The sequence below is a fragment of the Anopheles funestus genome, chromosome 2RL, assembly GCF_943734845.2.
Source record: "Anopheles funestus chromosome 2RL, idAnoFuneDA-416_04, whole genome shotgun sequence".
Lineage (NCBI taxonomy): Eukaryota > Metazoa > Arthropoda > Insecta > Diptera > Culicidae > Anopheles > Anopheles funestus.
Window position 1 is genome coordinate 77,003,672 of NC_064598.1, and position 27,514 is coordinate 77,031,185.

General features: G+C 40.4%; 3 protein-coding genes across 4 annotated transcripts in view; 2 read left to right on the forward strand and 1 right to left on the reverse strand.

The window, feature by feature from the left end:
• The window catches only part of LOC125763899 (uncharacterized), a 337,203-nt gene that overhangs the window by 44,836 nt on the left and 264,853 nt on the right, over window positions 1-27,514 (forward strand). The window lies entirely within an intron of this gene.
• On the reverse strand, window positions 1,800-27,274 carry LOC125764009 (uncharacterized). Of its 2 annotated transcripts, none has more exons than XM_049427771.1 (3): window positions 26,671-27,274; window positions 26,414-26,572; window positions 1,800-2,831 (listed from the first exon to the last, which is right to left on the reverse strand). In XM_049427771.1, the coding sequence occupies exons 1-3, from the start codon at window positions 26,710-26,712 to the stop codon at window positions 2,808-2,810; spliced, it is 225 nt and encodes a 74-aa protein (XP_049283728.1). In that variant the 5' UTR covers window positions 26,713-27,274; the 3' UTR covers window positions 1,800-2,807. The 2 variants fall into 2 exon arrangements, with proteins under 2 accessions (XP_049283728.1, XP_049283727.1); XM_049427770.1 differs by lacking the exon at window positions 1,800-2,831 and adding an exon at window positions 10,124-11,844.
• LOC125764006 (uncharacterized) lies at window positions 24,815-25,645 on the forward strand. The gene is made up of 2 exons (XM_049427766.1): window positions 24,815-24,991; window positions 25,054-25,645. The coding sequence occupies exon 2, from the start codon at window positions 25,054-25,056 to the stop codon at window positions 25,417-25,419; it is 366 nt and encodes a 121-aa protein (XP_049283723.1). The 5' UTR covers window positions 24,815-24,991; the 3' UTR covers window positions 25,420-25,645.

The following is a 27,514-nucleotide window of genomic DNA, read 5'->3' on the forward strand; positions in this document are numbered from 1 at the left end:
AAACCAGTTTTATAACGAATCCAAAGATGCAGCTTTTGTAAAGTCGTTGTGGTTTTTTGTGTGCCAACATCCAACCCTCGGGGTGGAGTTTTTTTTTTGGTCGTAAACGGGTTGACAAAACCAGTACCATTGCTGCACGCGCAGTCTCAGTACCAGAAGGTGTGTAGTAATATTTCAGATCTAACACGATCATCTCTTATCTGATTCAATTGTTCTCCCTGTCGACATGGTCAGCAAAGGTAGCGATATAGCGGGGTACATACTGAGCGGCCCTGATGACTCTCTTTGACACCGCAAAAGCCACATTTGCTGATTTGGGCCCTCTTTAGCAGCAGGAATGGTTTTGCGTTTCGGAGAATTTGTTTCTCCCGTGTCTGTAACACCGTGTAAAAGAAAGGAAGCAACAAGAACTGTAGTGAACAGAATGGTCCAATAAACGATACACCCGCGAAACTGCATCTTGCTAATCGGCAAAGCCCTTTTGGAAGACCTCTGGTGCAGGGTGTATTTTGTATCAGGTAGGATCATCAATTAAGATGTTTCACGTTGCTAAATTCCACCGAATCGAGGGCTAACATCTGGATTAATAATTGTTCATAAAATATACCAAGAAGGTTTGCGGTTTTCCTTCCACCGTAATGTTCCGACCATCTGAGACTGAACATTTGGTGGCTTCAGAGAGCGAATGAGTATACTTAATGTCTTTAAAGTTTAGTTAGTATCACTATAACCCCAGCATAATTGATTTTGAGCGTTACATTTTTAAGAACCTAAACTCTTTACCCACGAATTCACATTTGAATGAGAATTATTTTTAATATTAATTTGTTAGATAAAGTTATATACAAAGTAACTATAAGGTAAGATATATCGATTTTGTTTTATTTCCATTTTTCATATAGTATGTTTCAAGGACATAACCGAGTTTGGTCGGGATTAGCCAAAGTACATGAAGGACAAGCCTTGTGAAAATTTTACACGCTTCAATTCTTTGAGGCTGACAATTTGAGGCTAAAAGCCGTAATAATTAAATATAAATAAATAAAGTCTCCCAATATGTCCTTAACCATGAAAAGTAATAATCAGCCAAGTTTTTTATTGATAAAATCGTAAAGAAGTCATTCAAAAGGTCCCTTTTACATTAAAAAGTATTCGGGCAATAATTTCTACGCTATTGTCAACCTACATTAGAAAACAAAAAAAAAAGTCAACAAAACCCAACAATGTAAAAGACCAATTATAAAATGAAGCTTCAAATTCTCTGCCCACTAATACAACCATCCGAACGTTTGTAACTACGTCATCCGAACCAACCCTTGGAGCGACATGAAAATGAGAGTGCCGATCCGAGGATGTGGTGCATTGGTAGCAATAAAATTCAAACAAGCTCACCAAGAATGTCGGCAATTTTCCAAACACTTTCCCACGCTCCAACGGTGTGGACGGTGATAAGAGAAATGTAAAAAAAAAATCAAGAAGTTAAACACTTTGAAATCCTCAGCCAAAAAAAAAAAAAAACGACCCTGATCGGTTGTTTCTGTGTGTATTTTTGTTTGTTTGATCATCCTTCTCGTTTGGTTCAAGCTGAAAGTGAAGAGTGAATCGATCGGTTTTAGGTGAAGATCCCCATCCGATTCTGGGGATAAGAATTCCACCAGTAACCCTGTTAACGGTGACGAGGAACGCAGCTTCACTGGAAAAGCAGCACAGTAAACCGTTTTAGCGCTTTGGTTCTCATCGAATGGTTTGTGGATATTTTCGGGATATAAGGGAGTTCGCATACAAATCCAATCCCTACCCCAAAAAGTCAGGACAGACAGAACGAACGAATCGAATCGGAGTAAATTATGTGCAAAAACCATTGTTCTAACCGGCTCGACAAGCTCCCGTTAGCATGGGAACGCGAAACGATCCATCCTTATGGAGATGCGTGATGCAGGACAACCAAAAAAAAAGAGGCCATCGTGTACACATTGATGGATGAATCATTAAGCTTACAGGATTAATTGAAGATAATCGAAGGTGAGTCTATGGGGATAAGCTTGATCATGTCGCTATTTCGCCCTTCGTGCAACATTGTGCCCATTTCCAGTGCCAGTATCAAACGAACCAAGCTCTAACGGGTTACGCGTATCGGTCACGTTGGATTTTCCGATCCGCAAAACTAGTGATGATACTGGACCGTAATCTACGGGCAGTTCCGTAATTACTTTATTGATCCCGGTGGATGCCGATACGCATTCGTAACGTTGCTCAAAGGCTTTCTTCCCCAACGTGCTAGTGCGTTGGCAAGATAATCGATCGTGAATGTCGCTCCCCGTTTCCACGGGATCGGCATCGGCAGGTCGGAACCATTCTAGGAATCGATGTCAAATGAAATGATTCGCGCGCATTAGTGGCGGTTGTGTGGTGGTTTGGTGACGCGATTCCCGCGATGGCGGCAACCATCAATCAGATATTTGCGAGCGGAGCTGTTTGTTCCGCACCGGCAAACGGCGAGGAAAGCGATTTTCCTATCCGGTTTAAAGGGCCCCCGACACGAAGGATCGATTGATCGGTTGCTGTTGTTTTTTTTTCACTTCGCTTCAACAATGCGTACAAAAGTCTTCGCGCACTGTGTGTGTGTGTGTGAATGTCGCTTAGGAGATTTATTTTTTCGTCATTTCTGGTCGTAGGGATAGTTATGAAAAATATGCTGCCATGCCTTTGTACGCTCGGTTTGTAACGGAGGAATGTCACATCTGGTTCCGTTCGCAGCTAGCAGATCTCCAAAGCAGTCACAGAACTATGGGACAGTTATCATGGTTTTAGATCAAAGTTTTTGGATATATCTGTAGAGCAAAATATTAATTAACTTAAGGAAAACTTCGATGAAATAGTTTTCATTTCTCTTATCGATTTGAGTGAGTAGTCATCTATGCTCGTAAATCAAATATCAAAAGAAGGACAACAAGAACTTCATTAATACATTATGACAAACGTAGATTGGTAAAATTGTTTTTTAAAAAATCTTTACAAACTGCTTAATTCTAGTTGATGTTAAACACGTCAGAAGCCTTGAAGGAAAATGTTATTTTTACTACGGAAAAATTAAAATTTCTCTACTAAATAGAATACTTCTATTAAGTCCTATTAAGTCCTTCGGCATTGGCATGATCCCACTGTGCACAACTATGTATCTGATTCATCTAGTGGCGGTATCGTGTTTTTTTTTGCTTCATAGACCACTTTCTCGGCGTTCCAGTATAATTTTTTTCTTCTGCACAGAATACGCTCCTGTCATATTATTTAATTTGATTAATTACGCTTAGTTGTTCTGATTATTTCCTGTGATCTTGCGCTCGAGCAGTTTTTTTTCCAATTTGCTTTTTTTTTGTAAAGTTATTTTGGAATCTTTCATCGTATTCAAATAATGAGCTCTATAGTTTTTTCTCTACGAAATGTTGAAAAAAAAACATATTTAATTTCAATGATAAATTGTTGCTGGGTTGTGGTGGGTAAACAATTAACAAACGTAAATGAGATTCAGGAGATCTATTTTTGTATTTCCAGTCTTGAAGCGTGGAAAAAGGAAAAGCATTCGCTTAGCTTAGCATTCTTCTTTACTGTACAGTATACTCGGTGAAAAAAAAATAGCCATACCTTTCCCAGACACAATAGCATCGGATGCATTTCAGTCCATCGTGCGTACGGTTCACTTTCACCACTTGGTGGCGAAAGTGACACACGTCCAATTTGATTTGAAACGAACTTGCGTCTGTGTACGTTTTTATCTTTTCTTTTTTTCTCTCTCCACTTAGTAGTGTCTGCTTAGTAGATTTGGTTTTGTTCCTTAATTTTCTCTATATTTAGTTGGTCGATTACGTTCGTTCGCTGCATCCGTTAGGGTGCACACCGTATTGACCTCCTTCGGGTATGTCTGAATGCTTACAGTGGAAGCAAAAATTAAACAAGTTCCCCAAAAAGCAAGTCCCCCTGTGAAGAGTGAAATTCTGTATTGTAATTCGATTCGTACGCTGCAAATGTGTCGGTGGATGTGAATTTGAAGTGTAAAATTAGAAACTTCATCGATCGGTTTCTGGGTCTAGCCGACGCTACGAACAACCGCGCGGATTGTCACCGATGTCACGTGGATCGTCCGGCACGCCGAGAGCAGCCATTGACGATGCGAGGAATTCTGATCGGAACGCTTGGGTCCTCGCTGGTTCTCTAGCACTATCGGCTGTGGCCACTATATGGCTGTCTGTCTTGCGACGAGCGAAAGACGACGTGCCGTGATTCTTGACATTCTCCAAGCACGTTTCTAGCGGGCAAATTAGAATGAGCAAGTTAAGAACCCCCGGTCCTTCTAATACACTTCCAAACCGTTGGAGTGTAAAGAAAAAAGTGGATTAAGGAAAAATATGACACAAACTGGGCCGTATGTGAAGCATGAGACAAGTGTTGAATTTCTGCACGCCCTTTTGTAATTGTAGTTGTGCTATTCTGATGAATTGCCGAAAGGGAATTGCATGATCAACCCTTCCAAATGTTAATGAGACTGCAATTGGGTACTTAATGCAAAATTATCCTTTTAAATTCACTATCATATCCTATTTAAATCAGACAGTCTAAGGAAATATTAAAAATCTATAGTTAACAAATATGAATGAAGATAATCATTTTTTATACTTAAAATATTAATTGCTTCATATTCTAAATTACTTTCTACATCTGACGATATTTATTTGATCTTTCGTACAAGTTCTTCAATCACATTTGTCGCGTGTTCCATAAACATATCAATTCATTACACTAAAAGCTTCTCGTAAAATCAAACCTTTTAAAACATTTAATTGTGTTTTAATTTGGTGATTTCCCTCGTGGATTGTCTCAAGATGTGTAGGGCTCGGAACTTTCCGCTGCTCACTTTTTCTCCCGTGTCAACATAATTCAGTGTTAAGCGAGCCGTTTATCTTCATCACCACGTGTCGGACGAATCACGGACGTTTCACGAAACCGTAAGCTACTTCATTCTCACGTGCGCAAACCATTCATTCATGGTAAGAGTGATTTGAAGTTCGCTTCCATCCTTCACTCGCTCCCTAAAAAAGACCGTACCCGTGTCGACAGTCGGAAAATAGTTACAAATGCAGCAGCAGGCAATAGCTGGCCGTTCTGCTAACCACGGCCTTAAGAAGATGGCACTTTCTATCCCCCTCCTTTTGTCCCCCGTTTGGTAGAAAAGCGGGTGAAAATTATCCAACAATCCGGCCGAACGGATGCACCCATCGACCGATGCAGTTCGCGCATTTCGTTTGTTTTCTGTTTTGTTTGTTGCAACGCTGCGAACGAAACAATTTCCCTGCACGAAGCTGACTGCAGCGTCAGCTGACTTTCACCGCGGCATAAATTGCGGCCGCGAGACGTTGTTTTTCCGGCGGCTTATGGGATGCTGCGACACCGCTTCGGCGCTGCAGACATTCGCCACCGTGGCTGTGTCTCGATCGTGGTATTGTTTTTCCAACGCTGCAAGCATCGCTTTCACATTGCAGCAAATGGGAAAATGGGGGGCCCGCTCGTAAGTCTCGTGCGCCAGTGAGAACGATACGTTTTTGGGCTGGAGTTGTTATGTTCTTACCACCGTTCCGTACAGTACCCGTACCATCGCACCATGACTTCCCCTTGGTTTTTGGTAATTGTTCGGGATTTTCACTATTTTTAAGTCCGATGACAATTACCTTCTCCCGTTCTCGGGGCGGGAATTCTCGATCGGGCGATCGAAAATAGAACATGGGTGTTTGTATGTGATGAGGTCACGTGGCGGTAGTGAAAGCCAAAAACACTGAAATACACACGCAAACAACAGCTAAACACGATGTGCAGTAAGACTCCGTCAATAGCCACAAAAAAAGGAAGCTCCCAGAGGATATTGGATATTGTGTTGAGGAGTTGGGTCCAGAGTCTAAAGAGCAAGTAAAATGTTATTTTGTCATCACGAAGACAAAACAACGTATCAACAACAAGGTGGTGGGTTGTAAATCAAGAAGATAGAAATTATTATTATAGAGGGCAGCAACAAAGGTAAGGAAATCTACTAAAAACCACTCGATGCAAACGATCACCAAATTTACGACCTTCGGCAGCTTTTCCGCCTCCGACCATAGACCGTAGTTTACGAGTGTTCCGATAATCTTACATTCCCTTGGGATCGCCAAACTAGGGTGCCCGAACCTTTTGACATAGGCCACCAAGGTTTGTGCATTCGGCTGTTGACTTTTCTAGGTGATAATTGGTCTAGTTTACGATTGGGATCTCCGGTTTCGAAGAATCGATCAGAATGATACCGTCGTAAACAACCGTACCCGGGGTAGTATTAGATTGGCTCCCGTAGGGGTTCGTGCTTTAAACGATCCTCAAGCATCCAGATGTTGGAGACATCTAGAGGCCCTTGTGGGGAGAACAAAATATTTTCCCGTGAACTCATATTAAAACAATAATTTTCATGTTTAACCATAATACTGGCCATACAAAAAAAGGGGAACCAATTATTGACCGTTAAAACTGCACTTCATCATTTTGAATATTTATCGTTTTGACAGCAACTGTGTAGCCCAAAAACAGATGTCTTTTAAAACAAAAAAAATCCAACAAGCACAAATGCAGGTTGAGGTCCTTGCGAAACAATGATGCAATCCAAACGGAGAACAAAAACCCCGAAAAGAAACACATTTATTTCAAAGGCAGCATAACGTGTGCTAGCTGCCACCTGGTAGTATTGATGTTCGCTTTTTTTTGTTTTATTAATGCTAAACCCCCAAACACCGGCATTCAGTAAGAACGGGATCATACCCGAGTCGAACGAGTCGGAAGTCATCCTGTGCACTTTGCAAAAAAAAACACACAGGGAACCAGCTAAACTGTTGAATTGCAAAGCAGATTGGGCCACGCGCAACGATACGTCATCAGGCGTGCGGAGTGTCTGCGAAACGTGAATGTCACAACAATTGAACCGACCGGGCACCTCTTCGGGCTCGATTGAGAATTCATTGTCGTTGCACCTTTTTTGTAGTCCGCAACCCGGACGCAAGAATGAAAAAAAGGTTTCGTTTTTGCTATGCTTTCCAATTTTGTTTTCCCGTTTTCAGCCATAAGTCTAGCGCTTGATAGTGATACCCGGGTGCATCATGACAGCACTACATGATCATATCATGTATGCGTATGCGTACATAAATAAGTGTGTCATTATATTTATAGAAACGCGAATCAATTATTTATGAGCGTCCGTACCAATGACACACGAATGCTTATGCGGTGCAAATATAAATAAAATATATTCTGGAGGTTTGATAAAGAGGCCCTAAAGAGGTCTTATCCGCAAGAGTGTGATGTGGAAAGGTAGCTAGAAGTCTTAATTTGACGGTTTGACACCAATAGAGATAGGTCAGAATATTAGTTTTAATTAAAAAATGTTTTTTAAGTTTGATTTATGTACTATAAACAAAGAAGAAGTTGACGCGGTTTTTTATGTTTTTAGAACAACATATTTAGTACTTTACTTACATTCTGACATTTATGTACTAAGGTGTGACCTAAGAGCACGTGATCACAGTGCGTTTATACTACATGATTGCAGCTTAGCTATCCATACGTTTAGCAGGAGTAGAAGATGCTTTATAATCTGTGTATGTACATGATCTCTTGGGGCTTTTACTTAGTTCTCAGATATTAGATGCTATAATATGTAGCATATTTTGAAGTTGCCTATTAAATCTCCCCTCATAAACCGAAAAACCTTAACGAACTGCAATAAGAAAATATTCCTATTACTTCATTATTAATTGCTTTCTGAAGTGTTATATGCATAAACAAGGATTTAGAAGATTTGAATATCTTTCCTTGCCCCTTCATAAGTAAAGTGTGAAATATTCCAGACGCAACACAGACGGTTAGATCTTACGAACTAATTAATCGTCCACGGGTAAAGAAAGGAAAACTCCAACATCCCAAAAAGGTAATAGATGGAAGACACACAAAAAAAATTGGGAACGAAAGAAAATGTTTTTAACTGTGTTAGTTAACATTAATCCTGAGACCGCATGTTTCCGGATTGTGGACGCGCATAGAGTAATGATGAATGTCGGAACGTTGTGAAATATGTCTATAATTAATTTATGATGTCCCAAAAACTGTACATTCAGCATAACTGAGCTTGTGTGCGAGTGTATGTTTTATCTTCTACCCAAAAAAAAAATGCAGCTGTATGACAAACAAGATCAGTAACGATGAAAGAAGCGAAAGTAAAAAGGGCAGCAGCAAAGAACAGCAAAAAAAAATAGAATATGACACAAATATGTAATGAAAACAATTTTCCACCGGGCACACCAGGTTGCGCTTTCCACGCAAGTTTTTCACGGTGCTGTGTGTGCGACGGTGCTACGCGAATCGGGACACCCGCAGGTGTACGACAAACCGTATCCAACAAAACGAACCGTTCCACTCAATCACAGAACAGCAAGAGACACGTACACAAATGGATACGCAGCTCCCAAAAAAATAATACTACCACTGTGGTATGTTTGGTTGGTATTTTTAATGAAACTTATCAAATATTCGAGAGTTAGTAATATTTTCTCACCGCCATACCGCATCATCTCCACCTTGCCACATTCTGCTGCCATATTCTGGTGCCATAATATATCTGGCCGTATATATGTATACACACGTACACCTTTCACGCAAACAAGGATAATGCTTACCAGGGGGGGCGAACAGTGAAATGAGATGGTAACATTATATCCCCCCTCCCCACCTGAGCACTCTTCCCCACCCTCCCTTCAAACGCATTTCCTTTCCCAAAGTTCAACCTGAACGGAGATGGCAAGACTTTCGTTGACCCGTTGGGGAACGAGATGGCGCCAATGCTGCGTGCCAAAGTGTGCGCATATTCTTATGCATCTTTATCATTGCTTGCTCCGTTTCGGTGGGTGTTTTCCGTGTTTCGGTTTTTACCATCCGGCATCCGCCCCACACTGCACCAAGTGGATTTTCCTGTTGGGAATCGGCAGGGCGGTCGTCATAGGCGTTGACGCGCATCAACTCATGTATAGCGTGCTAGAGTGATGGCGGTAGAGAAGAGATGGATATGTTTAACGAAAGAAGCAAAAAAAAAACACAAACAATGGACAAATATTTTAATTCACTGTGCAAGTGTACCAGAGGTGGATGGAATGTCGCGTGCAGTATTTTTCGTGTTAAAAAATAAACATTTTAATAAGTAAATACTGTTTATTACTGCTTGCTACAAACAGCTTTGCTTGTAAATGAGCAGCATTGCAATCTGCTACCATTGTTTGGATAATACCATTTCTTAATAATTTGTTTCGATAGTTTTTACCCCTTTGTTGTTTTATAATCTGATTTCCACTTACTCAATATATTTATTAAAATAACAATTCCAATTTGAAACTTTCTTTCCAGGGAATTTTCTACTGAATATTTTATTGAACTGATATTTATGTATCATATAAAATAACAGATTTAATAACATGTTTGGCTCATTGAGCAAAAGACGTCCGCGATGAAAATATAGTTTATGGAGGAGACAAGTCATATTGGTTAAGTAGAATGTATAAATTCAAAGAAAGCTACTATACTGAAATAATTTCATTTTCGGTACTTTCATTTTTGTTACTAAACCATAAAAGTAAAAGAAGTAAAAGATTGGCGAAAATTGTAAATAGAAAAAAAGAGACAGAGACAGAGAGAGGAAAGAGAATAAAAAAAATCTAATAAAAAATACCTATTTGTAAAAACTCGAGTTAAAACATGTTAGTAGTTCAATCGTAGAAATTATTACGTTGACATTTTACTAATTCAACAATGTCATTTTGAAGGCATCCGATTAATACGACCACCCGGTTAATCCGTTAATCCGACACCGTTAATTATGGTGTAGTACAGTAGTATCCAAAAAAATATAAAAATTGAAATCAAAAATAACAAAATAATATTAAAATTGCTTAATAAGAATAATTTCTTAATAGAAAAATAAAAAAATAAATGTTTTGAAACTTTTTTATCATTTAAATCCGTACGGTAAATATTAACAAATGGAAAACTTAAGATTGAAAAAAATCACCAGGGCTCCTTTTTAATTCCCAAAAGAATTAGAAGCAATCGAATTCCTCGACAGTATGTTATACTTAATTAATGTAGAGTTTTAGCAAGAATTCCTTTTTATCAACAATCACTCTATACATGTCTCTCCAATGCAAAGGGCATCTTGCAGTCACCTTTTTTCGTTACGCATACATCCCAGCTTTACGGTTAGGCGATGCCATCGATGCTTCCTTCTATCCATGTACATAAATATACAGAAAGGAGTAGAATTTCACGCATACGTTTCCAGACAAATTAGCTAGCACACCGTATCATCCCCTACTAGGGGCAAACCGACCCAAAACAAGCCACCACCCCGTATTCGTGGAAGCGGTAGATGCGTGAAGCCGTACAGCACCGTACCAAAGCAAGACAAATTCCTAATATTCCTAATTGATCGATCAACTGCAAAACAAGTTGCATGAGCTTGAACTGCACTGGCAACGGTGGTTGGCACCAGCTTTCCGGTGCAGCATTAATGGTGCAACTAGCGGGCAGATTTGGTTCGATATGTGAACCATCCCCAAAGGGGTTCCATATGTGGGTGGTGAAATTTTAATTAAAACTACATTTCCCGTACACATTTGGGGTTCATTAGACCGACCGGACTTGAAGCGTGAGCAGTGTTACGATTTCGCTAAAACGAAGATAGGACACTACTATTAGCAGCAAAAGTGTTTCGTGTATCTCTGCACCCATCTCTCGCAGGAACCGGGTGGTTTCAAAATTATTTACACTCCCCCACACACACAACGTTTGTTGAAATGTGATTTCCTCCTGTACATCGACACTAGACAAATCAATTCAAAGCAAATGGCGGAATCAATGGTATTAGCACAAATTTCAAATCCAATGCAAATTCCACTCCCAAAGCAATGTGCGTACCATTGTGTACCAATCGATCGATCCCAACCGCTCGGGATGCATTTATCGTACGCACATCAACATTCTAAAAGGGCCGCCGTTTGATAGTCACACGTTAATTGTTTCTACGCGTAAGACATTTGGTGAAAATGCGTACCGAATCCGGTTTAGGAATCGATTGAAATACCGCTCAATGCAAATTGCATGACCGGATTTCGCGAATGCAATCGATGCATTAGTGAATGTGTCAAGCGTAAGAATGAGTTAAATCATGCTATTGTGGGCACCTAGGTTGCAACGTGACCGTCAACGCGATCACTTTCCATTGTGTTGAAATTTCTACAGAAGGAAAAATGCTTGTCATAAAGGCTAACAACAACACACTAAACTAATAACACCATCCAGCTGGTTAATAAAAGTTTATATTCATCCACGTGCCGTGTGGAACGCATTTTTTACGATCGCAAAGGGTACCTTACACGCTTGTCTTGTTCGTTTCTAAGCTCACCCTTTCACTTGTAACTTGTAACGTCAGCTTCTAATAAACATCTTTCTTTTGTAACCTTCCGTAACAATTCATTAGCACAAACATCGCCTTCGTTTACAATGGTTTTATTCTTTTAGTGTATCCTTTTAATTTGTTTTTTTTTCGAAACCGGCAAAGCATAGAAATCTCCATAGAATGTCAAACGTGGCTGCAACACCAACAGTCCCGCAGCAGGATAATTAAACCGAGCGCCCCTTTGTGATAAGGAATCTTAACCGTTGCACCCACCCGGTTAATATAAGAAGTAGCAAGCATCGTAGAGAAGCAATTGAAAGAAGGACGAAAAAAAACCTCTGGAAAGACAAACAAAAATTTTTTTAGTAAGACAGCCAACAGAAACACGCCCCAAACGGATACTCATAACTTCAGCGTTACAGCAAGATAATTAAATAAAATCAACCCTTCCACAGGGCCAACAGGGAGTGGTGGATAGGATATATGAGGGGGTGAGTTTTTGGTCGTTTTCATAAATTCTCTACCTTCAAAGGCTTACGAACACAAGACACGGCATCCGGGTGGGTTTAAGGACCTTCCTTTTCCCTGCTGAAATGAGTTGACGGAATATAACAAAACATGGCGAACAAACGCACCGGTCTTTAGCTATAAAAATGGTTTGGCGTTTGGTACCTTGTGCTCGTAAAAACGATCCGTAAAGGATGTCAATCTTCAGCCATTGCCCGCCATCGTTGCGGTGTGTCCTAAGTGTGTTTTACTTGAGTGACTTTTAATTATATTCTAATTTAAGGAGCTCACTCACAAAGTTTCTGTGGGGTTTTATGCTAATGGGCGACCATTGTTAAGGGCGCGCTACAAAAGAAGGTGAACCGTTTCTTAAGCGTCCTATGATTGATGGACTGCTGCTGCTATACTGCTACACAAGCTCAGTTGAGATTATGTCCAAAAAGGGAATTCGTTACGCACGCACAATGCAGCACAAAACGGAGGAGTTTGACTGAGTTTTGGGGCAGGAAGATGCTGTTGCCAAAAAATGTTAATCGCTTCCATCGCGGGGCCAATGTTGATGCTGGGAAAAAAGGAAACAAAAAAACTCGTTGCTTACACTGATGAAGGGAAATTTAATAAAGCGTCAATAGTGAGCTCAAGCTATGGGGTGGTTACTCCAAGAGCGTTACGCGCCCTGTCCCGTACGCTGTATAATGGCCGTGCGAAAATCGCCTCGTCTGTGAAAGAAAAGAAAAGCGCTGAAAACAGGTAACCCTTACCGACCCGACCCGTGGATCTTGAGGGACAACCCTTTGGTGGGGTGCGAAGCAACTAATCGCAAAATCGAGCATCGGAGGGTTCCGTATCGGACGTAACAAAAATGTCCAACAGCTCACTAATTAGTGCACACATAGAGGCAAGAGTGGTCTCTCAGCAAGAGGAGTTTTCCCTCGGTTGTGTGTGTGTGTTTTTTTTTTGTTTTATTTGTGCCACTTTATTTTTTCTTTTTAATTACCTGGCCAGCTCGATGAGCGATGCAGCTAAGCGTGTTGCATTCGAAAACTGCCACAGACAGCTCACGGTGCGTAAGCAACTGCAACGGAAGAGATGCAGTTTTCCCATTTGCTGTCGAATCAACCAATAGGAAGTGAAGGCTTTTGATTGTGTGCTTTGTGTGCTCCCCTGCTGTTGGTTTTCACCTATTAATGCGTACAATCATTTCCACGAAATTGGAAACGGGCACCCTTGAGATAGCCGTTGCCACCTACAAGCAACGCACTCGAAGCGTGAAGGCGGTTCGTTTCTGCCATTTGGAGAAAAAACCGCCAGGTTTAATAGAGCTATTTTTCATTTTCCATCCAACCGGTGAGTGATAAGCAGTTTGTTAATGTGTATAATCGAAAGAAATTATAGATAAGCGGGAAACAGCAGGTTGTAAATCATAAAGCTAACTAGTTCGTAAGAGAGCAGACAATTGATAAGAAAGAAATAAAAATTCGTTTTTAAACACATTCGATGAAGGAAAAAGGGGAGATAAACAATCTTATCCTAGTCGCTAATATTAATAGCTTTATTAGAATGGGAAGTTAATTTGGGAGAAACAAAAATATAATTAAAATGGGAAAAATGATAATTCTGACATAACTTTCAATTAATTCCACTAGATGGCAGTAGCTATGACAAGCAGACGAAAATGGCAGTTAAAAAGTGTCAAACTACTAACACTAAATGTCAAACATAATCTTAAATTATTATTATGTGTTATTTGAGTTGTTTAAACGTACATCACATATTAACAAAAAATGAGGTTATTTATTGAATGTATCTTTCAAATACATTCACAACTCGCTATCCATGTTTCTTACGGCGAAAGTCGAAAGAATGTTTCTACCATCCGACACACAAAAAAAAACGTTCACTTAACGGATGGACAAGAATGTCCGCTCGAGCGCCTAGATTACATTACATACCGCACACAAAAGCAACGCCACACAAACAAACGTGTGTACATTTGTGACAGAAAATTATCAAAAATGAACTGCTTCAAATTCCGATTCCCCGAGTTCGTAATCGGGACGTTTTCGGTATGTTTTTGGTTTGCCAAAGGGGTTTCTGGAATGTCTCAACTACTCAATTAACATGACCGTGGTCGCGCATACTGACGCACACGGCATAGCTGCTGGTTTCCAGCAGCTCTTCTCATTAAAATTAAACTGGAATGTAGTAAAAATTTACCGAAACATATCATAAAATCCATCCCCCCACACCCGCGTTCAAAGATGGACTATTGGACGGGTGGCATTTCAGTTACCTAACGCACCGCTCTAGCGGGTAGTGTATGTGTCTGGCTAAGGATCGGTTCCGTAAGATACCGTAACCGTTGCTGGAACCTTTTTTTTCGTTAAGAATTTAATTATCGAAATCTGCTGTACGGTTTCCTAGATCAGGACAAACCGTTTGCTTTATACCTGCGTGGCCGGGCCGACGGATCGAACCCGTATCTTAATTCACGATGACAACCGAGAGACATTGTAAACCGTTCATTGACTACTGGCTTTTTAGCCACAGAATGGTCCGATGTGCTTCCCGTACCTTTCCGGCGGGCGTTATCTTAATGACTAGGTTCGGGATGGAAGTTTGAACGTTGTAGCAGCTCCCGGTGGTCAACAGACTACAACCTGAAAGCATTCACCCAACTTCTGTGCAGTTGTTTGATTGGTTTTCTTTCCTCCTTCGACATTTTCCACGGTACGTGAGATCAGTTTCACGGGAACATAGCTAAAAGCGGTGTCTTTGGTTGACAGTTGCGATCACCCAGCGCTGTCACCTTTCCTTGGCGGTTTCGGGTGGTCTTGGAATTGTTATGGTGTGTTGTTGTTGTTGGCAAAGCCACAACCGCTACCGATAACTAGCGAAAGATATTTATGATCTTGAAATAATAGGATCAATAATGGGACAACTTAAAATAAAAAAAAAAATATTTAACTTAGAGAATAAGAACTAGAATTTGTAGCTGTTGATCACTCAGGAACTTAAAAGAACTTAGTAGAATATGCAATATTATTTATTCAAATATGTTGCAAATATGTAGCCTAGCTCCTTTTTCGATATTTTTTTCTTGAAAAACCAATTAATAAATTACCAATTACCACCACAGCAGTTCCGAAATCCGCCAAAGCTTTTGCACACCTATATCTCCTACAGGTGGCAAACAAAAAATGCCACCGCCCGCTCACTATCAGTCCAGCCTTGATTGGAAAACTCCAAAAAATCCAGTCAAACGCACAAAAACATAACACGATATGGAGGGAAAACAAACCCCCCGATACCGGCGATATTGGAATCGCACAGCACAAGGAACCCGAACACAACATTGAAACATTCTTCACCGGCAACTTGGGTGGCAAACCCAAATAAGAGCGATAGAATATCTAAGCTTCCCCCGGCACGTAAAATGTAAAGCATCCGAGATCAATAAATTCAGGTTCAGATTCTGACGCAAATGCTAATGGTTAATGGGCGGCATCTGAACCGACGGCGACGGGTGTACGGTGCTGCGTACGGGAATCAAATAAAATTGTTATCAACTCAATTATGATAACGACCGATCTGGTTTGGTTTGGTTGGGTATATAAGGTGAGCATTTTGTGTGAACCCAGTGGAGTCACTGAGTCTCCAGGGTCTGCCCCTCAGCCGGGTGAATCTTGTTAGCGTAAAAGCTACGTACCACTTGGAAGCTTCCGATATCGGCCACGGTTTTAGGTGGAAGCAGCTATCCGCGCTTATCCTTCTGTTTGTTGTAGCTGCTCCTGAAAGAAGCATCGCTGATAAGAGTAAATATTTATTAGCACCGGTACCGGGATACTGGGAACTTCTCCTCACCAAACGCGATGTCTACGCGTGTAAACGCGGAAGCTTTCGTGCTAACAAGATTTCTCATCCACATGCGCATCTGGGTGGTAGGTCCCGAATAATGTACGTATGGTGGACTTCAGTTCCTCTAAGCCAGCATCGGCTCTTTCAATCATGCCGCTTTATTGCTTTATTTATAGCGCCTTTAGGTGATGCGCGGTCACAGAAGTGCCTCCGTAACTTTGCGCTCTTGAAGCAAAAGCACATTCGGCAAAAATCATTCCGTTTTTCTTTTTTGCTGATAAGGGGCTATTACCTTGCAAAATAAAACCTTCTGGGTTTGGGTTTTGCTCGGGCGTTTTGTTTTATAAATTCACTTCATCCACCTTTTGCCACCGTGGTGTCCCGAATTCAAAGAAGCTTCTGATTTGAATTTTAAATGACCTCAACACGTCACCCCGAAATGGGTTGTTGGAAGCAAATGGGTGTTTGGCTTCGATCTTCTATTGGGGGGGGGGGGGGTTTCTTTCCCTTCCCGTTAATTTCCGACCTTATTCAGACGGTCGAACTGGTCGCTCGAAGCTACTACACCCCGAAAAACTCCGCTTCATGGGTGAATTCAATTTGTTCGCAATTTCGCAGGACAGGAATGTGTCGTGTCGCTGTGAAGCCAAATGCGTTGACGATTATCGTTTAGTTCGCGCTCTCGCGAAGTGTGCTTAAGCCGTAAGGAAGCCGCATCAGGGTGGAAGAAGCTGGAGCGCCAGCGTGGCATTGGAATTAAGGATAAATGATTGCTTGACAATCATTCGATTGGTAAGTTGCAATTAAATCGATGATGGAAGGCGGGAAAACAGCTTTACTTTTGGGAATGCTATGCGAATTTGCGATCCGGTCGTAGGGTTATAGAAATAGTTGAATGTTTTCTTGGAAAAGTGGTATCTTTTGAGTAGTAAGCAACGAACCGAAACGGACATTTTGGTCCAGTTTTAATGTACAGCTTCTTATAGCTTTATCGAACACATCAATTAATTTGTGTTTGATCTTTGTTTGTTGGGTATTTCTATAAAAACTAGATATTAGAATAATTTTATTTATTGGTTACAAATGGTCTTTGGCAAATCAGTTTGAGACTTTGGGACTCTGGCTTTGGGAAACCTTTCTAGCATTTATATGAGTTGCAAAAAAGCTAATACAATTTGCAAAAAAGTTATACAAATTAATGTAAAAAATTACCCAAAATACTCATTTGCAAACATTACAATATCTATTGCATATTATCCTATTAAAAAGCATTTATTTTATTTAAGTTCTATAAACCTAGAAATCCTTCTTAATCTCTTCTCTTTCAAATAGACTTTTTTACACCTGGGCACAAGTTGTGTCCTCCATAGATTATGAAACCCATCAAGAAGCTTAAGCACTACAATCCATAAAACTCCCTCTCACATTTCCATCCTTCCTTCCATCCTTCCTTCCCGCAGCATCCCGTGTGTTTCCACTTCGCAACCAAACATTAATCACTCTTCATTTTAATAATAACTTCCGATGACAAATGTGGTACCGGGTGAAAATCGAAAATCCCTTACCATGCGGAAGTGCGGAACGGTACCGAAACGACACGACAAGAAACAGGTTATTATTTCGCTCTTCCGCCCTGTTCCCATCCTGACGACACGTGAATTCGCTTCACGCGTCACAAGATTATTGCGTACAGCACGGGTGAACCAAATCGAACTTCCCTCCCGAAGGCAGAGTTGATCCCGTTGGTAGTATTGGCGGTGAAGTGCTTATTTGATTTTTCCACCCCTACCCGTAAGTGAGCAGGATAATCAGTTGGACAAATCGCTTTTTGAAGCGAAGATTTTTTTTCTTCTATTGCCTTTATTCCGCTTCCTTTCTGCGTATTGGTAAGGACCTGACCGTGTGATCATAGCCTTACTAAACACGGCCTTCGAAGGGGTGACGATGACACAATCTCCGTCTGTTCGAGCGGCAAAATTTATTGAAATCGACACCCTCAAATCCTGCCACTGACGTTCCACTAAATGTCTTTTGGGTGACCGAAAACAAGGACCATATCCTGTACGGGTTTGGTTCCCCCGACATGTGTCTGTGTTTGTCTGTATTGCCCTATGTTCATCCCACTTGTCGCTTGTCGCATTTGAACAGTATCCATTGTCTCGGTAAGTCCTTTTTTGGCGAAACGGAACTGACCCTTTCGGTAGTGGAACGAGTACGGTTCGTGCTCGGAATGATTTTTCCTCTTGTACGGTTCGCCTTCACTTTTTCCCCCCCTTTACCATTTCTCCGTCTGTGGTTCCGGTTGGATGCTGCATTTGAGAGAGGGTAAACGTTTTCCAATAAAATCTAATAAAAGTGTACACACAGGACAGTGGGGGGTTGAGGACGCACCACTCTGGACACACCGACAAGTGTAACGAATCGGGGTGGGTGGGAGACATTACTAAAAGTGACCCTATAAGAAGAAGATTTTCAGGGAAAAATACACACACACACACACATACACTGGTGGGGTGGAAACTGAGTGGGGTGTGGTAGTAATTTTGAAAACGATCGCTATTCATATGTTTTTAATAAAATTCTAGCATAACAATAGACTTCATGTCGTGACAGAAGGGCACGGTTAGAGAAAGGACAAGGATCTCCAGTGCGGAGATGGTTCGATTTTAACGTTAGAAAAAAAGGGTTTGGTCGCCTGGACGTGAGTGTTCCAAATCGCCACAACGATGTATTTTTGGGGGATTGTTTCCAAGGGTTGGTTAGAGTGTTTATCGCTTGAACAAGATTTCTTGGTAAAGTAACAACTTTTGTTTGTGAAGAGCTATTTGCATTAGCATATTAGTAAGTAATTCTAAAAAATCAACTTAAAAATTTGTTTGGATAGTAAATTAAGTATGATTTTAATCCAAATGTCTGAAACCTTACCCAATGAGCAGGACTCACTATTCATCTATTAAGAACTAAAGGCAAGGAAAACCAAAACCTTCTTTAGTTTGTAATACCAAAAATAATTTTTTAATTCCTTTTTTTTACAACAAGAAATCAATAAGATTCCACGAAAAACAAACAAAAACTAAATGAAATATTTTAAACAAAAATTCGAAAAAAAAACAAATAGTAAAATATACAAACTGTAACTAAATATTAAACTCTCTAAACGAACTAAATATAAAATCCAGAATCGAAACTAAAATATCGCTCTAATCTAATGGAATGTAAAACACTTATCCATTGTGAAGCACTTTAAGAAAATTCCTGTAAAAACATAAATAAACCTTTATGTTACAGATTTTCCAACGTTTAAATAACAAAATGTGTCTATTTTTAAGCAAAATACCTTCCAACGTAGCAAAACGAAAACGACCGCTGTTGCTGCTAAGCAATCACCAAACCATTCGTCATTCCAAGCGGAATGAGACGTTCGTCATTGGAAAAAGGGCGATGGTAATAAATTTGCACACGGTCATAATGGAATGGAATGGAATGGACGGGAAAATTATTATCTGCACCGTATGATAATACGACCAATTGGGGGCAGGTAGGGACAGCGCAGTCCGTGGTATAGGTGGGTCGGAGAGCAGCTAATAAAAATTTTCATAACCTTCTGGTAAACGTCTAATAGCTCATAAAATTAATACAAAGATAAATGGCCAGCTCCGTGTCGGGTGTAAGCGAGGAGTAGAACGCACACACGCGTTCATCGGTTGTAATATGCTGGAAGCCAACGACAACCATCATCATCATGATGATCAGCGTGATCATCCGGGAAGTGTGTGTGTGTGTGAAGGGAACAAGTGCACGTGCAAAGAACGTCCCTTTAGAGGGGAGGAGGAGGTTGTGCTTGTGACACTTTTTTCACCTCTTGTCCATTGTTTGCTTCTAATTTGAAACCGACGGTAAGGATAATCAATGTAAGCTCCTGCCAGCACGGGTATTCCTTTCCAGCTGCTGAGGGTTGAAAATCCGGAGGTTATTAAATAAAAGTTAATTCGCCCTATCCGTTACGACACACGTGGTACGCGTCGGTAGGGTTCGAAAGGATCATCAATGGCGTGGCTCCTCTCAATAGGCTGCAGTTTGTGAAGGTTAGGGTAAAGGATGGCACACAGCTACAATCAATTGAGCAAACCGATAAACATGACTCCGTGTCGGTGCGTGTTACTGGCAAAAAGGGATCCGGCGTTTTTTTTTCTTCTCTTCTTCCCGTTAAACGAGCAAGGGTTGTGCACTTGCCTCTTATGTCCGAAAACAGGGCAACAGGCAGCTTCCGGAAGGGGATGATGTTTGGTGATGTTTTTCCCCCGGGTGTCTTTATAGCTTCTACAACCTGCAAACAAACCAGAACTAGACTCTTCTGCTACCCTAACTTGTTTGCTTATTTACTTTTTTAATAAAATTCAGATTAGTTACGCGGTGGGTGTCGGACCATCCGGGGAAGGAAAGGCGTAGAAACTAAGGGCACAAGCGTATGTTTAATATTTGCCACTCGACATGAACGTAGGAACATAATGTTTCGTTACGATACGACTGAAAGGGGTGTTTTTTGTTTTTGGTTTGCTCTGTGTCTGTGCAGAGGGTTGGGTGTGAGTATTTGCATATGGTTTCGCAATTAGTTTGCTCAGCGATGCCTGAAAGATGGACAAATTATTGTGTTAAATGTGTTTTTATTGCATCTTCTTTCATTGTGCCGCTGCCGGTACGACAAGTGTTTTACGCTGTGTGAACGAAACTGGGCGAAGTTTAATCAGTTTTATTATTTGTCTTAAGTTTTGGCTGATTACTTTCATATTGCGCTACGGTGAGAAGGATGAAAAATGGAAAGTATTATAAAATTATTTCGTTTCGTTTTTGGACTAATGCATTTTTACCACACAAGTACAATATATTTTGGAATGGAAAAATATTTGAAAACATAAATTTTTTAACATGTCTTCATTTGTACTCCATTCCTCGACGGAGTCAGTAGAAACCAAAGATAAATAATAGATCGTTGTAACGATCCAAATTAAATACAAAATTAATTAATACAACTTGTTATAGAATTTTGTGTCATTCTTCCATCATCATCTCTGGTAGCATTTGAACCCACATATCAACACTTTAAATGTTCCATGATCGTAAGTACCAAATGGATGAAGACGACGTAAATTTTTATTACTACTATACGTGACCATTCTGATTCGTCATATCTAATGAATGATTTTAACGTGTTTAGTAAATGATGTAGTTGTGACAGGTTAACATATTATCGTTCTTAGTTTCGCAAACCACTATTAAGACGTTATTTCCCGAACTGGCAGAATATTTAGAATGATATTCAAAATCACCAAAGACTTCGAAGATCATATAGGCATAAAAGCTTTGTACTGTGCTTTAATTACATCAAGGTATGGGTCTTCTGAACAGTGGAAACAAAAAAATAATAAAATAGAAGTGAAACTATATGAAAATTATTATGAAAAATTGAATAATTTTGAATTATGAAAAATTGGAGCGAACGGAGTCCATTTTACCTTAAAAATTACCTTAAAAAAACCGTAATAATTAATTATAAATATTCCTAAGAACCGAAACAGTGGAACATCGTTGAAAAAATGGCAAGCCCTTTTAGTCGCAAGTGTTTTTAAAGGCATAATTAACGCTTCCAATATTAAAACAAATATTTTTCCTGTGTACATAAATGGGTCTCCTGGAGCTGGCCATTTTTATGGATAGGTTTAAAATATTCCGCGATACGGTGCAAATGAACCAATAACGTCACGCGAATTTTTATTGTATTTGATTTTCATCAACCGATTTCTGTTTTCAAGAAGCGATTGAGTTATCGCTATTTAGGCTCAATTTAGTAAATAAGCTATTCTTATAGTACTAAATCTAATAGTACTAAAGAACCCTTCATCTTTGACTCAAAATTTGGTATTCAACGATCGTTTTGGATGCGACTTCAGCTTCGAGTGTTTAACCGTAAAGGGCATTATATCTAGCGATGAAATCGTTCAAATCCAGGATTCTCGATCTAAGAGGATCAATAAACCGGAGAAAGAGGGCACGCAAAAACTAACCCGGCAAACGAGGATACGAGTTTTAGCTCCTTGTATTAGTCATATCTGCAGCAATTGAATCAGTTAAATCCTTCTTTTGTTAGATGCACCGGGGGCGGTCCGGTGGTGCATTTGATAAACGGCGCCAGTCCACACGGCCGGACCGGGTTCAAATCCCATCCGGACCGTTCCCCCGTAGCAAGGACTGACTATCCGGCTACGTGGTAAAATAAGTCTAGTGAGCCAGAAATGGCCGGCGTGACCTGTAAGGTTGTTAAGCCAAGAAGAAGAAGAAAAATCAAAACTATTTATGGGAAAAGCATAGCTCAGTACATTAAGCCACGTTGCCGCAGTTATATTAAGCCACGCTGAGCTAAATACATGCTCATAAAATCAATATTCCGTAAAAATTCCTGCTTTACAAATGGTCAATAAATTCACATAATTGCACAGTTACGGAAATTCACAACTTCCAAATGATTTGATTTAAAATGATTATTAATCGACGCATGTTAAATCAGTGCATCAAAAGAGCAATTTTAACATATTTAATACAGGTTTTTTTTCAGTAAATAAAAAAATAAACTCTAAAGCTTAAATTTTTATTCTCGAACAGTAAACAAGAATGTGCCAAAACAAAATATTTAAACCTTATTGTAGTCTGTAATCTTTGTTAACCCATGCCGGTGGATATGAGATGCTTAGTTTTCTGGCTCCGATATCACAGTATCAAGCATCGTTTATCATCTTACCTGTCCCGGTGAATCGAATAACCCACTCATCTTTCCACACCGGTCGAATTCGCTCGCCGCACTACTTAAACGCGAAACAACCTGTATCGTTTTCATTAACGTCATTTTCCTCGGCAAACTTCCGAAAAACCAGAAAACACACAGTTCCATTCCTCCGTTTCCGCCGATTGTGTTCCCCCACGCTCACGGGGACACGCTTTTCCCGAACGGTTTGTGCGCCTGAATTGATCCACGCAATTGATGGTTAATAAAACGCATTTCCATCGGAATGTTCGCCTTTGAAAAGGCGCACAGGAAAACCGGGACACACCGTGCGGAAGGAGATGCGGTAAGCGAACTTTTGTCGTTCACCCACCGGAAAAGTGTGTGTGTGTGCGTACTTGTTCCTGAGTTTCTGGGCTTTCTTGTCATCGTGGCAAGATCTACTGGAAGGAAGGAAAAATGGAACGTATCTCACCACCATTCGATTTTGTCCCCCCCATTCTTTTCTCTTTGCGATAGGCGAGAAGAAAATGGAGAACCCCGTTGCAAACAAAGCAAGTGAAACTCCATTATCCCCGCAGGGCCAATGCTTGCGAATCATCGTCTTCGGTGTTTGATGTAAACTTCTTATTTTTTCCCCCTTTTGGCTGTTGCACGCTTTGCACACGGGTTCTTCACACAAACCGAGTAACGCCTACTCCTGATGAAGGCTTTTTGTGTCTTCAATAAGAGAGCCAAGTAAACTCGGCCCATTGTTCTTCGCAACCGATGCGGCATCGGTATAGCAGGGAGGAATCCTTTCTTCGCATTGTCAGCCTTCTTCGGGTCTTTTTTTTCCTCTCTCGCCCCGTCGGATGCCACCATTTCACCGCTGTGATTCGAAAAACCCAAGAAGCCACTCAATGATGGCACAGAAAGGAATTGGACGGCGGGGGGGCGAATTTCGAACGGGTGAAAGGGACGAATCTTCTGCAACGGGCTCAAAGCACATCATCATCTTCATTTTCAGCAAAAGCCGCCACGGCGAGGATATGGCAGGGGAACCATCCTTTTTGTCCACACCATTCCGCACGGTGGGCACAGTTTCCACAGCATCCGGGGCTCGCTGCCCTTACCATTTTCTATTTTCCACTTGGGTTCGTCGGCCCCTTCCGGTGTAAGTTTGTCCGGAATGCTGGCCTTCGTTCCGGGCTGCTGGCAGCGAAACGATGAGGATGAAACTGGCGGTGGCAAGTAAATGTCGGAAGATGTTAAGGAACATCCTTTAACTCCTGGGCATAAAAAAAGGCTTTTCCGTCCAAGAAAATACAGACACGCACGAAAGGAGCTTTAAACAATTCGCTGAAGAAATGATAGCAAAATTTAGTTTAAATTGAAACAATCACAAGCATCAGCTTGGGATCGCTACGAGGAGGGAAAAAATAAAAAAAGCAGGCAAAGAACGGTTTTATATTTCAAACAGGTTGAGAAGTGTGTCAATTGAGCTGAATATGGCTAGGAAAGGGTAAACAGGAAGGATCAAGCTACGATTGTAAATTTTACTAATGTTCTTTAGTAACGAGTTGTAATTTGATGGTAGCGTTGTTACCATCATAAGACACACCAAACATTCTTTTAACATAATTTTCAGATAACCGGTTAGAATGTCACTGATGAGAGATATCAATCTGAAAAAATCTCATTTTTTATATGTTTAAAATGTATCGTAGCCGTTCTTTTCTTATAACAATAGAAATTTTGTATATAAAATAGATTTTGTAAATAAAACATGTATCAATGCATAATATATAATACAATAATTTTCTTCTGTTAATACAAAACAAACAAGAAAAATGAAAATGGTTAACGTTTTTCAAATCCTGCCACAAATATGTGAAATTCTCCTATATAACTACTGGCGCCATCTACTGGTTGCCAACACAATTAAATTTGTCTTGGATGAATTCGCCCGTTTTCGCTCGTCGCACTGTGTAGTTAATATCGCAATATTTAATTATGTTAATGTTTTTAATATTGGCGCAGCAATTTGTGTAAATTTTTAAATGCTTTCTAATTTTTTATATTTGATTTTTGCATAAAACAAAATTGAATAAAACTGAAAATAATAGAAATGTGTACGAACATGACCAATAGTTGAACTTTGTTGGTAATGTGTCAAATCTTACCAAACGTAAACAAATTATTTTCCGGTCATCTAAACAACATAAACCAACGCATTTACGCCGGATTAAAATTAAGCTAATTTTACCATACTTGTGTGCCATATACAAAAAATAGTGTGCGTATCTTCTCGAAAACTAGATAAAAAAACTGCCATAGTTATTTTTCTGCACCTTTAAATAGAGGTAATGTTTTCTCTTTGTTTATACGAAAATATACGATAACAATCCCACAATCCCTTTTCTAGATGGTTGCTCCAAACTTCCACTCACATCTCGCACAGGTGGAAGTGTGCGAAGCGATGTACAACATTCGTGTACTTAAGATGAAGGATTCGGTTTTCATCTACATCGGCCAAGACAAGGCGGAATCGTTTGATGAGATGGCGGTAGCTATGCCAAACGCAAACAACTCGTCCGACGTGCTTGGTACCACAATCATAGGCCCACCGGATGGTAGTGGTGCGCAAGATCTAGCACAACGGCTTGCCAAAAAGCTAAAGAAGCAGGTGTACCTCAGCCTGGGATCATCCGTCCCGAACGATCGAATTGTGCGACCGTCGATTGAGAAGAAAATATTTGACGATATCAAAAACAATATCGAATGCTTTTGAAACACTACGGAGGGACCAACAACGTCGCTAGACTGGGAAAATGGAAATACATTATAGAGAGATAGAGAAACACAGAGAGCTACACTACACTCATATTACCTCATGGAGGAGGGTTCGCTTTTTACGTACGTTAGGCGTGTGATTTTTACAATGCTTTGCTAAGGAATTATCAGATTATGCTGTGCCGTATAATATTTTTTGAAAATAAATACAACTATGCAAAGAATTGGTTTTATTTTGTCAGCTTATAGCTTAAACGCCTATTAAGTGGGCGACAGCGATTCGATTCAATTAGCTGCAGTTATCCGATCGTCAAATACTGCTGTATTATTAGCTTTATGTCTCCAATCGAGCGCAACCACACTGGAGCTGAGGGTTACTAGCTCGATCTACGTTAGATCATCGCTCTATGCTAAATCCGAACGGGACTAGCGCAGTGGCGTTACGTGAAAGTATGTGCTAAAATGCGGTCATTTTCGTTGTATCACTCTGTCTGTCCCACAATGGTTTGTGTTACATGTTTGAATCAATCATTCCGTGGAAGAACTGAAAAAATTAGTCTTAGTGCGCCGTTTAGCAGCTTAATCAGATCGTTTCACTTCAGTTTTTTTTGTTCCCTACCACCTGAAGACAAATAACTTGTAATGCAAAGTTACGGTTAAGCTCATACAATTATCGCAAGCATAAAATTATTTTTGGTAGGTACCTTTTGTGGTGTACATCGGCAAAAATATGCCTTCTGAAGCAGAACGAAGCAGTACAGTATGATCTTTTCGATTCGAGCGCTACATAACGAGCATATCAAGCATGGCACATGGAGCTAAGCATTTGAATGCTCACTACCGAATAAGATGCTAACGTAGTCACACTGTCAGGTGTCGTTTTGCTTCAATCTAAAACCGATTTTAAGCCCCACGACGAAGGGGCCCAGCGTGGTTCAAAAATAGGTCATAATTCAATTGCTCTTTACATTGTTTGTTGGTTAGTTACTTACGATCGTAGCACGCCGTGCGGACCACCGACGAGGAACTGATGCGTGACCGCTTCTGTTACGACTATGGCTTGAAGCGAACCGGCCCGTGTGTTCATCGTCAAAATCGTCATTTAGTCTGACGCTGTTAATTACGATATTGACGACCCACGTTTGTTTGCCCTGCGACAAGCATAACCAAAAGAAAGGGTAAAAAAAACATGGGTGAGGATTTGTAAAAAAAAACCACCCTATAAATGTAACTAGTGTAAGCTACTTACCTCAGACGGGAACACAAATTGGTTATGTGCCTCGTAGTACATTTTATTCACTTTAAATCAAGCTGCGTGTATATACGTAGAGAATCACCAGTTATGTCACCGTTGAGGTTAATGAGGTTTAATTGGGCCTGAAGAACTTGCCGAACGTGCTCAATTTCCGGCACGCATCTTGTACAAAAGTGGGAAAGCGTAACAAAATGTTTCGACGAGATTCTGCACACCGATTAGGACGGATTTGTTTCTTCCTTTTGTAAAGATGTATCTGCTTGTACCGTTTGACAGCAAGGTTACGATCACTTTGTTGTTTATGCTTATGTGGAGCATCGCGCGATCGTTTAGTTGACATTTTAGTTGCATGGTTAGCACACGTGCAAATAACTTCTTTTGTGTTCGCTTATCGAATTAGTAAAGTATATTAAGATGTTTCATAATACGGGACAATACGGGACGAATCACAATAGCTCTCGAAGGTGTTATGCGAAACGACGAACTAAGATCAGCACAAACGCTGGGCCGCAAAGATTGGACTGATGATAAATGAGCTGAAGACAAACTACATGTCGTTGTGTGTTGTGTTGAGTTTTGGCCTTTGTAAAACCCTGCTGGGAAGGTATGTATGAAGAAACTCGTAAATTCGAACAATATAGCTTCACTGTTACTGCCTGATTCAAGGTTCCATAAAATCCCGATATGTACAGTCAGGAATATCCTGGAAGGCACCAGTGATTTTTAAAGGCAGACGTCGCTCGTAAACATGGCGTTTAGAAAAGAAGAATAGACTAAGAGTTACCATATTCCTTCAAGGGAGATACCAACAACCAGATTGGTATCAGTCGAAAAGTAA